Here is a 15,157-nt window from a genome sequence, read left to right as displayed (position 1 = left end):
AACGTGACAGTGTGAATTCCATCCTTCCTGGCCCTCTTTCCATTCAGGTGCGTCTCTGTGGTCGTGCCTTCCTTGGACAACATTGCATCTTTTCTTAGGTTTCTCCATGTTTGAGGACATCGCAGGAACAAGGTCCATGTTTGTGTTTTCTGGGCCTCCCTGTCTAAGTTCACCCAGTGTTCTGTTGTCTGTATCTTCCATGATTTCAGTACTGCCATCGTGGTTTGATAAGGAGTCCTGGTGGTGCAGTGGTTAAGTGCTCAGTGGCCACATGATAGGTTGACAGCTGAAACCCAGCATTTACTCCATCAGTAGAAAAACGGCGGCAGTAAGCGTCTGTAACTATTACAGTCTTTGTTACTGGGTAGATCCACTCTGTCTTATAGGGTTGCTATGAGTCAGAATTGACTTGATGGCAACAGGATCATGTTTTGATAATGGAACTCTTGATCATCCCTGGTCCCTGGAAGGTAGTGGCTCATTAAATTGGTTGAATGACTGATTAACTGCAAATTTACTTGTGAAGGTCCCAGACAGGGTACTATTTGAACAGCTTTCCAATGTCATTTTCATTGACCACTTGAATTTCATTTCACAGAGGGTTTGAATAAGGATGGTTTTAATACGTGGTTAGTTCATTCTGTGTCTTTGGATGACTTATACAGTCTTGTATCTGTTGGGACACAGGTGACAAGGACTGCTGTTACGTTGTGAGTTGCTGTTGTGCTTCCCAAGAAACCACCTCCATTTCCTCTCTCTCTGGGCAGAGTGCTTAGCTGTCGTGTCTTTCTGTTGTCACAGGTGCTCCAATGAACCACCCAGGGAGCGAGGACGAAGTGAAGGGAGATGAAGCAGCAGCGAAGCGGCTTCGTCGCGAGGACACCCATGTCTGTGAGAAATGCTGTGCAGAGTTCTTTAGCATCTCAGAGTTCTTAGAACATAAGAAAAATTGCACTAAAAACCCACCTGTGCTCATCATGAATGACAGTGAGGGGCCAGTGCCTTCTGAAGACTTTTCTGGAGCTGTGCTTAGCCACCAGCCACATAGTCCAAGCAGTAAGGACGGTCACATGGAGAACAGTGGCAGCTCAGGGGACCTGAAAGAGAAGCCAGGGTCGGAGTCTGTAGTATACTTAAAGACAGAGGCGGCCTTGCCACCCACACCGCAGGACATAAGCTATTTACCCAAAGGCAAAGTTGCAAACACTAATGTGACTTTACAAGCACTACGGGGCACCAAGGTGGCCGTGAATCAGCGGAGCGCCGATGCTCTGCCAGCCCCCCTGCCCGGTGCCAACAGCATCCCATGGGTCCTTGAGCAAATCCTGTGCCTACAGCAGCAGCAGCTACAGCAGATCCAGCTCACGGAGCAGATCCGCATCCAGGTCAACATGTGGGCCTCCCACGCCCTCCACTCTGGCGTAGCGGGCGCTGACACCCTGAAGACGTTAGGCAGCCACGTGTCCCAGCAAGTTTCTGCTGCTGTGGCTTTGCTCAGCCAAAAAGCTGGAGGCCAGCCTCTGTCTCTGGACTCCTTGAAACAAGCCAAGCTACCTCACACCAACATCCCTTCCGCCGCCAGCTCTGTGTCCCAGGGGCTGACGCCGTTTGCCCTGAAGCCAGATGGGACACGGGTGCTCCCAAACGTCATGTCACGCCTTCCCAGTGCTTTGCTACCTCAGGCTCCAGGCTCAGTGCTCTTTCAGAGCCCTTTCTCAACAGTGGCGTTGGATCCATCCAAGAAAGGGAAAGGAAAGCCACTGAACATCTCCGCAGTGGAAGTCAAATCCAAAGACGAGGCCAGCCTCTTCAAGCACAAGTGTAAGTACTGTAGCAAGGTTTTTGGGACCGATAGCTCCTTGCAGATCCACCTCCGCTCCCATACTGGAGAGAGACCCTTCATATGCTCTGTCTGTGGCCACCGGTTCACCACCAAGGGCAACCTCAAGGTGCACTTTCATCGACATCCCCAGGTGAAGGCAAACCCCCAGCTGTTTGCTGAGTTCCAGGACAAAATGGCAGCAGGCAATGGGATTCCCTATGCAGTCTCCGTATCTGTCCCGGTAGATGAATCGAGCATCTCCCTAGACAGCAAACCTGTCCTTGTACCGGGGACCCCCTCTGCAGGGCTACCTCAAACTCTGCCTTCAGGGACTAACCCCAGAGACCTCATGGGTGGCCTGTTGCCCAACGACTTGCAGCCTGGGCCTTCGCCAGAAGGTGAGGGTGGAACTACACTACCTGGGGTGGGACCCAACCATAATGCCCCAAGGGTTGGTGGCTTCCCAGGGAGTGGGACCCCTGAGCCAGGGTCAGAGACATTGAAATTGCAGCAGCTGGTAGAGAACATTGACAAGGCCACCTCTGACCCCAACGAATGTCTCATTTGCCACCGTGTCTTAAGCTGCCAAAGTTCCCTCAAAATGCATTACCGCACCCACACCGGGGAGAGACCGTTCCAGTGTAAGATCTGCGGCCGAGCGTTCTCCACCAAAGGCAATCTGAAGACACACCTCGGGGTTCACCGAACCAACACATCCATCAAGACGCAGCACTCATGTCCCATCTGCCAGAAGAAGTTTACCAACGCCGTCATGTTGCAGCAACATATCCGGATGCACATGGGTGGTCAGATTCCCAACACACCCCTGCCTGAGAGCCCCTGTGACTTTACGGGCACCAAGCCGATGATGGTCAGTGAGAATGGCAGCACAGGTGCCATTTGCCTTGATGATGTTGTTGAAAGCATCGATGTAGATGAAGTCAGCTCCCAGGATGCTCCCAGTAGCTCATCCAAGGTCGCCATGTCTCTCCCCAACATTCACTCAGCATCACCAACGCTAGGGTTCTCCATGATGGCGTCCCTAGATGCCCCAGGGAAAATGGGTCATGCCCCTCTTGGCCTGCAGCGGCAGAGCAGCCGGGAAAACAGTTCGGTGGAGAGTGATGGCATGACTAATGACTCATCCTCAGTGATGGAAGACCAGGAGTATCAGAGCCGAAGTCCAGAAGCCCTGGAAACCACGTCCTTCCAAGCAATCTCTCCAGCCAACAGCCAGGCAGAAAGCGTCAAGTCCAAGTCTCCTGATGCTGGAGGCAAAGCAGAGAACGCCGAGGTCAGCCGCAGTGAGACGGAAGGTGAGAGAAGTTTGGATTTAACTTATGTCCATTTTGGGCGCAAGGTCATCAAAGAGGAACCTGGCTTGAACTTGACAGTATGATACGAAGCAGTTCTATTTTAGGAGAATTAGTCTTTGCTTTGCCAATTTTTTTTTTTTTTTTGCTTCTGGGTAGAGGGGATATAATGCAGTAAAACCTGTGAAAGCTGGAACCCGTGTAAGGTGGAAACCTGTCAGAGAAGGGAAACAAGTATTTTCCACTAAATAGAAAGCGATAGAAAAGTGGAAAACTTCAAGACACAGAAGAACAAGGCAGTCCCCCCAAGTTCCTGCTCTCACAGGTTTCACTGTGACTGCCTCTATTCGGGTACTAAGCATGCTTTATTTATAATGGTTAATGTAAATTCGGTATGGATGGTATAATTTTTGTTGGTTTTTATTTTGTCTTTGAGTCTTTTGGGGTTTGTGTGGGTATCTTAAATAACCTCCAGTAAAAGAATCTTCAAGAAAGTGGGCACTGCATTTTGGCCACCAAGATAAGTCATAATTCTTGGATCTCAAAGTCCCATTCTAACGTAGGGTTCACGGATTATAACTCGAGTGGAAAAATAATCTAACCCATTTTAAATGTACATACCAAATGTGGGGTATCCCGTGATGTCATTCGTGATGAAACTGGGGGACAGCTGCATCTTAGAATCAAACATGGTATCTGGGCACACTTTAAAGGTAACTGTCTTACACAGAAATTCAAAAGTCTTTGTTGCCCATAACTTTACACGGGAACGAAAGGGTACGTTTTCATGTTTGAGTCATTGTTATTTGTGCAGGCAAGCTGCTTCCCATGTGTAAATTTAATTTCCTGTAAGCCATTTCCAGGCTCTTAAACTAGTGGGCCGTTGTTTTAAAGCTCTGTTTTGGTTTGAAGAATGAATTGAGTGTTGGATAATAATGGCTTGGATTTTTCTTTCTTTTGCACACCTAGGTCGGAGCAGTCTGCCACCAGCGTTCATCCGAACCCAGCCAGCTTATGTCAAAGTTGAAGTTCCTGGTGCTTTTGTTGGACCCTCAACCCTGTCCCCAAGCATGACACCTTTGTTAGCAGTCCAGCCACGCCGGCAGGCCAAGCAACATGGCTGCACACGCTGTGGGAAGAATTTCTCATCCGCCAGTGCCCTTCAGATTCATGAGCGCACCCACACAGGAGAGAAGCCTTTTGTGTGCAACGTATGTGGGCGCGCGTTTACCACCAAAGGCAACTTGAAGGTGGGTTTCTTGTCACTTTCAGCAGGGTTGGTTGTTGGACATCTCTTTAGGGTCGTTTTCCATGACGAATGCTTCTATGAAGACCCAAAGGGGTGTACAGTCAAATCTCATAGCTGTCTCTTGGAAAAAACACAATTTTTTTTTTTTTTTTTAAAAGAACTGGTTCTCGTTTATGTTCTTGTCTCTTAGTAAGTCCAGCATGGGTAGCCTTCCCTCCAGTGTTGGTGCAGAGCGTAGTATCTTCAAACAGTAGTCAAGTGGATGTATGAAATAGAATCTGGAAACATACATGATTTTTGTCAGGTGTTGTCAGGTAGGATTGAGCCATATGTATGGATTGGCCTTTATGCCTGGCTTAGTGGCAGCCCTGTATGTTGGTGTTTGTTTTCATAGCCTGCTAAGTTGAAATAAATAACCGTGAGCTAAATATGTGTGTGATAAATACCACTGAGTTATTTCTTAAAGAAAGCTTTCAGGCTATCAGCCATGCTTTCACAAAGTGAGCAATTGAGTCCTTCTCTTTTTTCCTTCCACTAGAGTGGTTTATACCATGAAACCCGTGAGAGCCGGAACTCGACGGGACTGCCTTGTTTTTTCCGGGTCTCTCAGGTTTCCCACCTTTAACAGGTGCACAGTAATAATTTTTCTGTCACTCTTTATTTAGTGGAAAATATTTTTAGTTTTCCATCTCTTAACATGGCTTCTGGCTTTTGCAGGTTTACTGTATATTGTGGTTACAAGTTGGGTCCACCTAAGATTTTACCTAGGAAAGGAAGAGGGAGTGGACAGTGCAAAGCCCTAGGGCAGGCAGGTGCCTGGCGTAAAGGGTCAAAAGCTGCCAGTGTAAGAACACTGGGTGGGAAGAGAGGAAGGATGGGTTTTCGTTTTGGCTCTGCCATTGCTTTGCTATGTGACCCTAGGTGAAGGCATGTGCCCTCTCTGGATCTTGTTTCCACCTTCTAACGGGTGGACTAGTAGAATTCTTTAAAGTTAGAATAAAGGTTGAAAATTTCATTAAAGTTGACCAAAGAACAATATACCATTTTAAAGATTAAAAATATCATTACAAAAACAATATACTTAAAATTTTTTAACCTACTTTACAAAAAGGTCAGGGGAGGAAATGAAGTTAATGTCTGTCTAATACTGACTTGGAGAAGTACAAAGCTTAATTCACTCGCAGCACCTGAAGTCAGACTGGGTGCAAGGCCAGCACTGCTGTTGTTAGACGAGTGGCTTTGGGATGATGGCTTGCTGGGCCTCACTTCCCCATCCATAACATGAGGATGGTGCAGTAGTTAAGCACTCTGCTGCTAACTGAAAGGTTGGTGGTTTGAACCCACCAGGGGCTCCACAGGAGAAAAGAGCTGACGATCTGCCCCCATAAAGATTACAGCCTAGAGAACCCTGTGGAGCAATCCTACTTTATCCCATAGGGTTGCTGTGACCTGACAGCACACAACAACAATAACATGAGGATAATGGTAATGATGACCTCAGGGTTGTCTTGGATTAATGAGTTGTGTTAGCGAAATGTTGCAAATTATGCCTGAAGGTCACATTAAGTATTAACTGTTATTATTACAGTAGTTAACAGCTTGTTACAGTGATTAACAGCAAGTCGCTTCTACCTGATCCCCATGGAACAGTAACTGGTAACTTCCTAAAGTCAGTAAAGATGAAGTGAGGATGCCTGGAAAGCCCAGTACCTCACACATTCTTAAATAAGAACCTGAAAAGGAGTTGGAAACTTGGAAGCCGGGCAGGAAAAATAACTGAGGAGAGCAGGCCCTGCTTAAGAAGCAGTAGGTACAGTCAATTGTCATTCTTCACAGATCCCTGTGTTTGCAGACTTACCTACTCACTCGCGAAATTTTATTTGTAACTCCACAACACGAGCTCTGCCCAGCTGAGGATAAAACAAGGTGGCCCTCTAAATAAGGTGTCTTTGGACAGAAACACAATACAATGAAGTTTATGTTTTGAACTATTGATGTAAATGTTGTAACCAGAGGCTCATAGGATATAACCCTGTGTTTCCCCTAAGGACAGTAATTCAGTATTTTTTAATTCAGTGTTCATGGTGAATTTATAGAACCCCCAACTACCATGAATAATGAGAATTGATTATACATGTATGAAACCAAACCAAACCCACTGCTGTCGAGTCGATTCCAACTCATAGCAACCCTATAGGACAGAGTAGAACTGCCCCATAGAGTTTCCAAGGAGCGCCTGGCGGATTCAAACTGCTGACTTTTTGGTTAGCAGCCGTAGCACTTAACCACTGCGCCACCAGGGTTTCCACATGTATGATAAGACATAAAATACTATAGTGCAAATGAATGAATACTGTGTACCTACTCCCAAATTTAAAAGAGTATAACCTTTACCGTGAACTGTCTTTTTTTTTGACAATTTACGGCAGTCAGGCCGCCTCCTTATTACCCTACATAAAGTAGCATTCATGCCCCGCTGCTTCTGTGGCCCTCTGTAGCCTTCCTAAAACAATATTTCCCTCTGTAGCCATCATCGATGTATTATCCATTTAACTTGTGGTCAGCCCTCTCCTCTTAACCCAGCAACTGGTTTCTTCACAGATTATTTTTTAATTGAAAGTTTTTATTGAGATGTTGTAGATTCACATGCAGTAAGATATAATGCAGAGAGGTCTTGTTTACTTGCCTCATTTTCCCCAGTGAGAACACTTTGCAAAGCTATACTTTAATATCCAACTCAGATATTTTATCTTCTGTGTGGGTCTGTGTGGTGTTCAGAATTCTTAGCCCTACCCCCGAGAACTATGCCTGGCACATAGTAGGTGTTCACAAAATAGGTCCACACATGAATAGTGGGACTGGGACAAATTAAAAGGTGTGAACTTGACCTCAGTTGCTTTTACTCAGCTTTAGGCAGGAATGTGGGTGTGATATCGCGAGATCATCTAATTTCTCAAGACAGCAGGCATCTAGCTTTTTTAAAAATGCGAAGTCTTTAATTTTTAAAATACAGTAAAGCCTGCAAAAGTCAGAACCCGTGTAGGGCAGAAACCTGTCAGAGAAGGAAAACTCAAATACTTTCCATGAATAGACAGTGGGAGAAAAGTGGCGAACTGTTCCCTGTCAAAGGCAGAAAACTTGCAAGATCTGGAAAACAAGGCAGCCCCGTCGAGTTCCTGCTCTCACAGGTTTCACTGTGTAAGTTACGCTGGAAGACTGGTAGACCCAAACCTACATTCAGACTGAATATAGCTTGCCAACTTCAATCAGTTCAGTGTTTTTGATGAAGACCTTCTTATCCTTGTCCCAATAGGTTCACTATATGACACACGGGGCGAACAATAACTCAGCACGCCGTGGAAGGAAGCTGGCCATCGAGAACACCATGGCTTTGTTGGGTACGGATGGGAAGAGGGTCTCCGAAATGTTTCCCAAGGAAATCCGGGCCCCTGCGGTGAACGTGGACCCTGTCGTGTGGAACCAGTACACCGCCATGCTCAATGGCGGTTTGGCCCTGAAGACCAACGAGATCTCGGTGATCCAGAGTGGCGGGATCCCTACCCTCCCTGTGTCCCTGGGTGCCAGCTCTGTTGTGAATAACACCACCACCTCCAAGATGGATGGTTCCCAGTCGAGTATCAGTGCTGATGTGGAGAAGCCAGTAGCAACCGACAGCGTCCCAACACACCAGTTCCCTCACTTCTTGGAAGAAAACAAGATTGCGGTCAGCTAAGACAAAGGCAGAAGTCACACTGAAGGAGAAATGTAGACAAAAGTGAAAATCTCTAGAATCTTTTTTTTTTTTTAATTAACCCACCTCATCTCCTGTGATTCTTTTTTGTTTTTTTCTCCTTCCCAACATGCAAACATGTTTATCTTGGTGACCGCAACCGTGGGCAGTCCTTACAATCACGTTGTTGCTATGCTGCTTTGCAGAAAACAAAGAAAAAGTTCATACCAAAACAAATACAGACTAGTATTTTTGTGTGTTTTAATTTTGGAAAGAAGCGGGTCTTGCAAAGTAGCTTTGTTACTTGCGACAAACTTTGTATATAAAATCTTTGTACAACCTAGAGGAACTATTTCCAAAGACTGTCAGCGCTTTCAAGGTGGAACCCTTCGAACTTAATGAACCACAGTGGAAAAGACAACTACTTAACCTAATTGGGGGAGGTGGGGGAGTACTGTATACTTACATTACTGTTTATGCGGGTAAATGGACCAGGTCTGCCAGCTTGTCTTAAAGACCTGTTTTGTTAAGCCCCCAATCCTGCATCCATCTTGTTTTTTTTTTTTTTTTTCTTTTTTTGAATGTACTGTTTTTCTGTAAAATCTAAGGTTGTAGAATTAGAAAATTCCTTCAACCTTAGAACCTTAGATAAGTGGGATGCCCTCAAACGGACTTACCTTAGTCCTTAGGGAATCCATGTGTATGTTGCTGCTTATTTAAATACAGTTCATTTGGAGCCTCAAGAGTGCCAGCGCGTTCCCCATGCATTCCGGATGCCTTGTCTTCCTGAACACAAGAAGGACAGGTGGGTGCCTGTACAGGGGGATCTCAGGTGATATCATTTAGCTCCCCAGTGCCTACTCCATTCTCTTGAAGAACCAGGTTTTCATTCTGGAGTCGAAACTCATTCGGAGGCCTATTTCTTATTATAGGTTCACATACCCTTTTTTTTTTTTCCTTGGTGACTTACACCAACTAATGATGAAGAGTTTTTTTTCTTCTGTGTATTCCGTGAAGGCTGCGAAGGTGGAGCAGGCGAGTCCTGGGTATGAAAGCTTTAATTTATCTACCTCATTTATTTTTTATTTTTGTAGTCATAGTCTATTTTCCTATTTTTATGACCGCTGAACTGTTCCCAGGCCCTGTCTTAAACCTAAGAGTTGATGTATTAGTGGGAGCAGTTGGACATTCAGGATGTTTTTGTGATTTTTGTTTTAATCCCTTTTGTATATGTCATAATATTAAGTGAACGAGGAAATGTTGTTCTAAGGGTTTAATGAGGAGGGAGAAAGAAAGACCTTAACTTTTGGGCAGAGAAACCTTTCCCCTCAATGTGGAAGGCCCACACATTGAAATGTGGATCAAGACTGTTACCAAAAGTTTGTCTCTTTAGTTACTGCACCTGACCTTTTAGGATCCAAAAAAGTGTTGCTTTTGTTTTGCCAAGTTGTGCCTTTCCTTCTGGAATTGGAAGTGACCACAATAATAATACCTGTTTACACTGAAGTGGATATTGTTACAGAGAACACGCCAGAGGCTGTCAAGCTAATAATGCCTTGTGAATGTATGATCTACGGAGAAGCCCCTGTAGTTGTACCTGCTGATGCTGTCGGAGAATAAATCTGAATTTTTTTTTTCCCCCCACCAGGTGTCTATGTAAGTTTTTCTGGTAGTCTCTGCCCTGTACCTGAGAATCTGAACTTGGCAATCATTCCCAGCCACCCTGTGACCCTCAGGTTCTAGAGGCTAGAACTCATATCTGGTTACATCTGTATTTACCCACGTTGCAAGCATGCAGAAACTACTCTGCCTGCTGCTTGGTGTCTTTCTAAGGATTCACATTCCTCATACAATAATTGTATTCTATGGGGGCATTGGTGATTCAGTGGTAGGATTCTCCCCTTGCATGTGGGAGGCCCAGGTTTGATTTCTGGCCAATGCACCTCACATTTAGCCATCACCTGTCAGTGGAGGCTGGTGTGTTTCTATGATGCTGAGCAGGTTTCGGCTGAGCTTCCAGACTAGGAGGAAAGGCCTGGTGGTCTGCTGAAAATCAGCCAAAGAAAACCCTGTGACTCATGATGGTCTGATTTGCAGCCACTCGTGGGCATGGGTTCCCCAGGATTGGTGCAGATCAGGCCATTGTGGCCGCTAACAGCAACAGTCTCATCCTAGAGAATTTGTGGCTGTAGAATGCTTACCACGTTCTAGGTTACCCTACATCTCAGCTTGGTGCAGGTGCGTTGGCAGAGGAGAACATTTATTTCTGCCATCTCATACTGCGTAGAAGGGACTGAGGGGAGGCCGTTAATTCCAAGGGAAGATTCTCAGGGAGGCAGAGGAACTACGGCAAAACCAGGTCAGTGCTCTCCTTCAACTGCCTTGGTCTCTGAGAGCCCAATGGCAAAAACCAAGAACCTGCATCAGAGCCCAGGAGAGTCTTTACAGGTGGAGGATGTCCTGGAGTGGATTCTTGCCTTAAATCCAGGGGAGCAATGGGAATTGTTTTGCAGCCTTTGGCCTGACCTGCTTACCTGAATTCTTTGTGTGCCATCTTCCTTTGCAGGCGGGTGCCCCATCCCTGAGATTGCCAATCTTTTAACCTCAACTTATCGTAATTTAGGGTGAAGCAGCCACCATACTAGTTCTGAGAGTGGGGCTGACCCAATCATTTCGACGATATAAATGAAAGCGTTTAATTTAAAAACTAATACACTTAGAAAAAGGGTGCAAATGGCTGCACAACTTGAAGAATGTAACCATGTCACTGGATTATATATGTAGAAATTGCTCAGTTGGTGTGTATGTCTTACTGTGTCTATTTTCAACAAAAATTAAAATGATAGAGAAAAATTCCTGTTTGAAGTCAAAATTCTTCCCTAACTTATGAGAAGCCTGTTTAATAACTTAAAATGAGCTACAACTAAAACCAGTTGATAATCATATGACATGATTTTATATCTGATAAATTCTTGAACATGGCTCTTTACAGTTTTGCTTAATTTCCCTTAAAAACAAATACACTCTGGTTCCAAATATCTACTATATTCGTCCTTTCTTCCTCTTGATACTAGCCCACTATTTTATGGTTTTCTAGATTCAAATTAATATTTGATAATGATTGCTGTCATTGTACATGTCTAAAATAGGGAGGGAAAGACATCTTTCAAGGTAAAAACTCATTTCTGGCTAATTGTTAAATTGTAGTAATAATATCTTAATCAGCTATTGTTGGACAATGGTGGTGTTTTGCCCAAGCTTTTTTATCGATACATGATGTTGATCATCCTTGCTGCTAGCTTTTCCTGAGTAAACTCCTGCTGGAAGGATCACTAGGACAAAGGATATACTCATTACGTTCTCATGTATACCTTACCTGTTGTTTCTCTGTGTGTTTGCCTCCTTTCTAGGCCCTAATCTCTGAAGCCAATTCTCTTGAGTAGGTCTTGAGCCCACCGTCATGAGCGTAGCAACTCATCTTCGAATTTATGAACCTTAGACAATCAGCAGTCCAGCTGGTGCAGAACTAGCCTTGCTGTTTGTGACCTGTCTGTCTGCTTGTGTAGTTTTGTGTATTCAGAGCTGTTTATTTGATACTTGATGGGTGATTGAAGGAATTAACAAAGGTCCGTCTTGGTGACACAATCTTTGCCTATCACAGTCGCTTTGAGAATCAACTCTTTCACCTTCCCCCAACTTCAATGCCTGAATTTGGAATGCCTGCATAAGTCCCTGAGTGATGCAAACTGTTTGCACACGACTACAAACCTAAAACGTTGGTGATTCAAGCCCACCCAGCAAAGCTGTGTAAGAAAGGCCTGGCAACCTGCTGCTGTAAAGGTTACAGCCAAGAAAACCCATGGAGCAATTCCACTCTGGGACACATGGGGTCACCATGGATCATTGTCTCTAGGGCAATTTTTAATTTCTTTTACAGTTTGTTTAAATAAAGATGAGTCCTGGAAAAGAATTGTCACTTCTTGGGGGATGAACAAGAGATGGCTTTGTTGGGAGGGGGTGCTCCCCTCCTTTTGGAGGAGCTTGGACCTCATTACGTCATCTGGCAGGCAGAACTTCCCTGCCAGAGGCCTGGAGAATGGGATTGGGGTGTGGGGAATGAGGAAGACCTTGTTCATTCTGTTAGGGCCGACCGCACCGGGTTGAGCCAGGTGACATTTTAGCTAAACCACAACATCAAGGAAGGTGCTGAAATATCTGCATTTTTACCGGAAGCACTTCAATAGAATTTCAAAGGCAACTCCCACAAGCAACATAACCTGTTGTTTACAACTCGGCAGATTGTTTGAGGCCAAACAGGAAATTTAACACATGTCAGCATACATAGGAAGTCAAGAAACAGAAAATTAGAAGTTTCAAATCAGTGAGGGAAATATGGGTTCATGATGAGGTCACTGGGTTCATTTGCAAAAGAATTGGTTTAAAGGCCCTGCTTAACACATTGGTTGGGTGTCCTAGGGCAAAATAAGTGTACCTTACGGGTCCTCTGTTACCTCATCTGGCAAATGGGGATACTTGGAACCCTGGTGGTTCAGTGGCTAAGAGCTCGGCTGCTAACCAAAAAGTCAGCAATTTGAATCCACCAGCCCCTTGGAAATCCTATGGAGCAGTTCTACTCTGTCCTATAGGGTACCTATTAGTTGGAATCGACTCAACAGCAATGGGTTTTGTTTTTAGGGGCACTGGTGGTACAGTGGTTAAGCACTCTGGATGCTAACTGAAAGGTTGGCATACCAGCTGCTCCGCGGAAGAAAGATGTGGCTTCCATAAAGATTACAGTTTTGGAGACCTTATGGGGTAGTTCTAGTCAGTGCTATAGGGTCACTGAGTCCAAATCCACTCAGGTTTGTTTTTTTGTTTATTTATTTGGTTCATAGTGGTCAGATCATGAGAATGCTTAGTCTGTTTCTAAACCATTGCTGTTTCTTTTTGACTGACAATGTACACTATCCTAGTCTGATAGACTGTCTCAATCCTGAATCAGATAGCTTCTGGTTCAATCAGGTGTGACTGAGGGAGGAGATTATGTGGGTCAGAAGGCAGAAGGCCTTTAAACTAGAAGGTGACCTGGGCGTTTTGCAGATTATAAACCAGGGGGCATCCATGCACTGGCCTCTAACCATTGTTGATTGCTTGCTTTAAAAAATATATATATTATATATGCAAAAGAAAGGCCTAGTGGGTAATTTTTAAGGTGGATTTTCTACATACCTCTTTTAAGATAAGGTCCTGTTAGCAATTGAATGTTTCAACAGGGGTCATCCCATTATCTGTGATTCTCAAATCCAGGTGTTAAGCACATCCCTATCACCAGCAAACACCCCAGGAAATTCAAATGCCTGTGATTGGACTTCACAATTGAAATGGGGCAACCCTACTGGTTCCAGGCCCTTGGTGTCGGGAGGCTCACTTTAGTACGTCAAAGACCTGTGTTTGGCTACACCCGTGTTTCTGATCTCGTATTGATAATTTAAATTCAGATGTAAATGCTATATCACCTAACACCTTTGCTTGCTTCCCTCTTTGGTCACTTGTTTGGTCACTGAGCTGTTTATGGATTCTGCACCCATAATGTGTTCATTAAAAAAATAACCCAACCCGTTGCTGTCGAATCGATTCCAACTCATAGCGACCCCATGTGACAGAGTAGAACTGCCGCATAGCGTCTCCTAGGCAGTAATCCTTACAGAAGCAGATTGCTGCTAGGCGGGTTTGAACTGCCAACCTTAAACTGCCAAGCATTTAATCACTGCACCACCAGGGCTCCTGTTAATTGAAGACCATCAGGTCAATTCTGACTCAGCGACCCTATAGGACAGAGTAGAACTGCCTCATAGGGTTTCTAAGGAGCAGCTGGTGGGTTTGAACTGCCGACCTTTTGGTTAGCTGCCAAGCTCTTAACCACTGCACCACCAGGGCCCCTGTTCTTTGAAAGGGGAAGGTATTTTTCCAGTAGAAAAAGCACTTGCTGCTTGTGGAATAATCTAGGTTCTGTCAAGTCCTTCAGTCCTGTTCTCTGTTTCCAAACAAAATCATTAAGCACTTCAAACAAGGAGAGCTCATTTCCGTTAAAGGAAAGAAAATGAGTTGGTTTTCAAAGTTCTCGAATCATCCAATAGGCCTAAAGAAGCAATTGCTTTGGTCAAGGATGGCTGTCTAGGCATTTCTGCTCTTGGCATCCATGAAAACTCACAGTACATTTTGGCCTAAAAAAAATAGAGAACCATTTTGGATCTTTATCATTTTGCTGTCACCAATTCCAACTATTTCTAAATATCAAAAGAAAAATAGAGCATTAGGTAAACTAGGTCAAAATGAGGATCAGGAAGTAAAATTTAGCTCTCAAAAGCGGGCCTCACAATGGAGGTGTTAAGATAAGGCCTTCCAAATGTGTTTGAAAGAAGCACCAGGCTCTGCATTTTAAAGCTTAAAGTTTGTTTGAGAGTGACCTTTCTGACCGAAGAATGAACATCCCAAATGTGGCTTGGGTTTCTTCCCCTCAGTTCTCCCTATCACTTCCCCAACCTTTAGTAAACAACCTATTGTTTTTAAAGTAAAGAAGAACTAAATTGAAAGGAATGTTGTCGGGTGCTGTCAAGTGGATTCTGGCTCATAGTGTTCTCACGTGACAGTAAAACTGCCCCATAGGGTTTGCTTGGCTGTAATCTTTATAGGAGGAACCCTGGTTGGTGGCTTGAACCCACCAACCAATCTTCGACATTCAGGAGAAAGATGTGGTTGTCTGCTTCCATGAAGATTTACAGCCTTGGAAACCCCATGAAGCAATTCCACTTTGTCCTGTAGGGTTGCTATGAGTCAGAATCGGCTTGAGGGCTATGGGTTTGTTTTTTTTTTAATCTTTGGGATTCCGCAAGCCGATAGTTTTTTTTTTTTTTTAAATAGAAAATGGGAGGGAGCTGCTTAAAGTTGTCAGCTTCTTAATTTTACCAACTAAGGGTGATTAACAGCAACGACAAAACAAACATCATTTTCACACGATGCTGTTTTGTAATCCGCTTGGCATA

General features: G+C 44.6%; 1 protein-coding gene across 1 annotated transcript; it reads left to right on the top strand.

The window, feature by feature from the left end:
• Positions 1-799: 799 nt before the first annotated feature.
• Positions 800-8,508, top strand: SALL4 (spalt like transcription factor 4). Its single transcript, XM_003419897.4, has 3 exons — positions 800-3,138; positions 4,105-4,385; positions 7,698-8,508. Exons 1-3 carry the CDS (start codon positions 810-812, stop codon positions 8,115-8,117), a joined length of 3,030 nt encoding a protein of 1,009 aa, XP_003419945.2. The 5' UTR covers positions 800-809; the 3' UTR covers positions 8,118-8,508.
• The last annotated feature ends 6,649 nt before the right edge of the window (positions 8,509-15,157 follow it).

The sequence above is a fragment of the Loxodonta africana genome, chromosome 24 (genome assembly GCF_030014295.1).
Source record: "Loxodonta africana isolate mLoxAfr1 chromosome 24, mLoxAfr1.hap2, whole genome shotgun sequence".
In the NCBI taxonomy this organism is placed as follows: domain Eukaryota; kingdom Metazoa; phylum Chordata; class Mammalia; order Proboscidea; family Elephantidae; genus Loxodonta; species Loxodonta africana.
This window is presented reverse-complemented; position numbering and strand designations above follow the sequence as displayed.

Coding starts and splice junctions, on each gene's coding strand:
- SALL4 (XM_003419897.4), top strand. CDS start 810: ATGAACCACCCAGGGAGCGAGGACGAAGTGAAGGGAGATGAAGCAGCA. Junction 3,139..4,104: donor CAGCCGCAGTGAGACGGAAG/GTGAGAGAAGTT, acceptor TTGCACACCTAG/GTCGGAGCAGTCTGCCACCA. Junction 4,386..7,697: donor CCACCAAAGGCAACTTGAAG/GTGGGTTTCTTG, acceptor TTGTCCCAATAG/GTTCACTATATGACACACGG.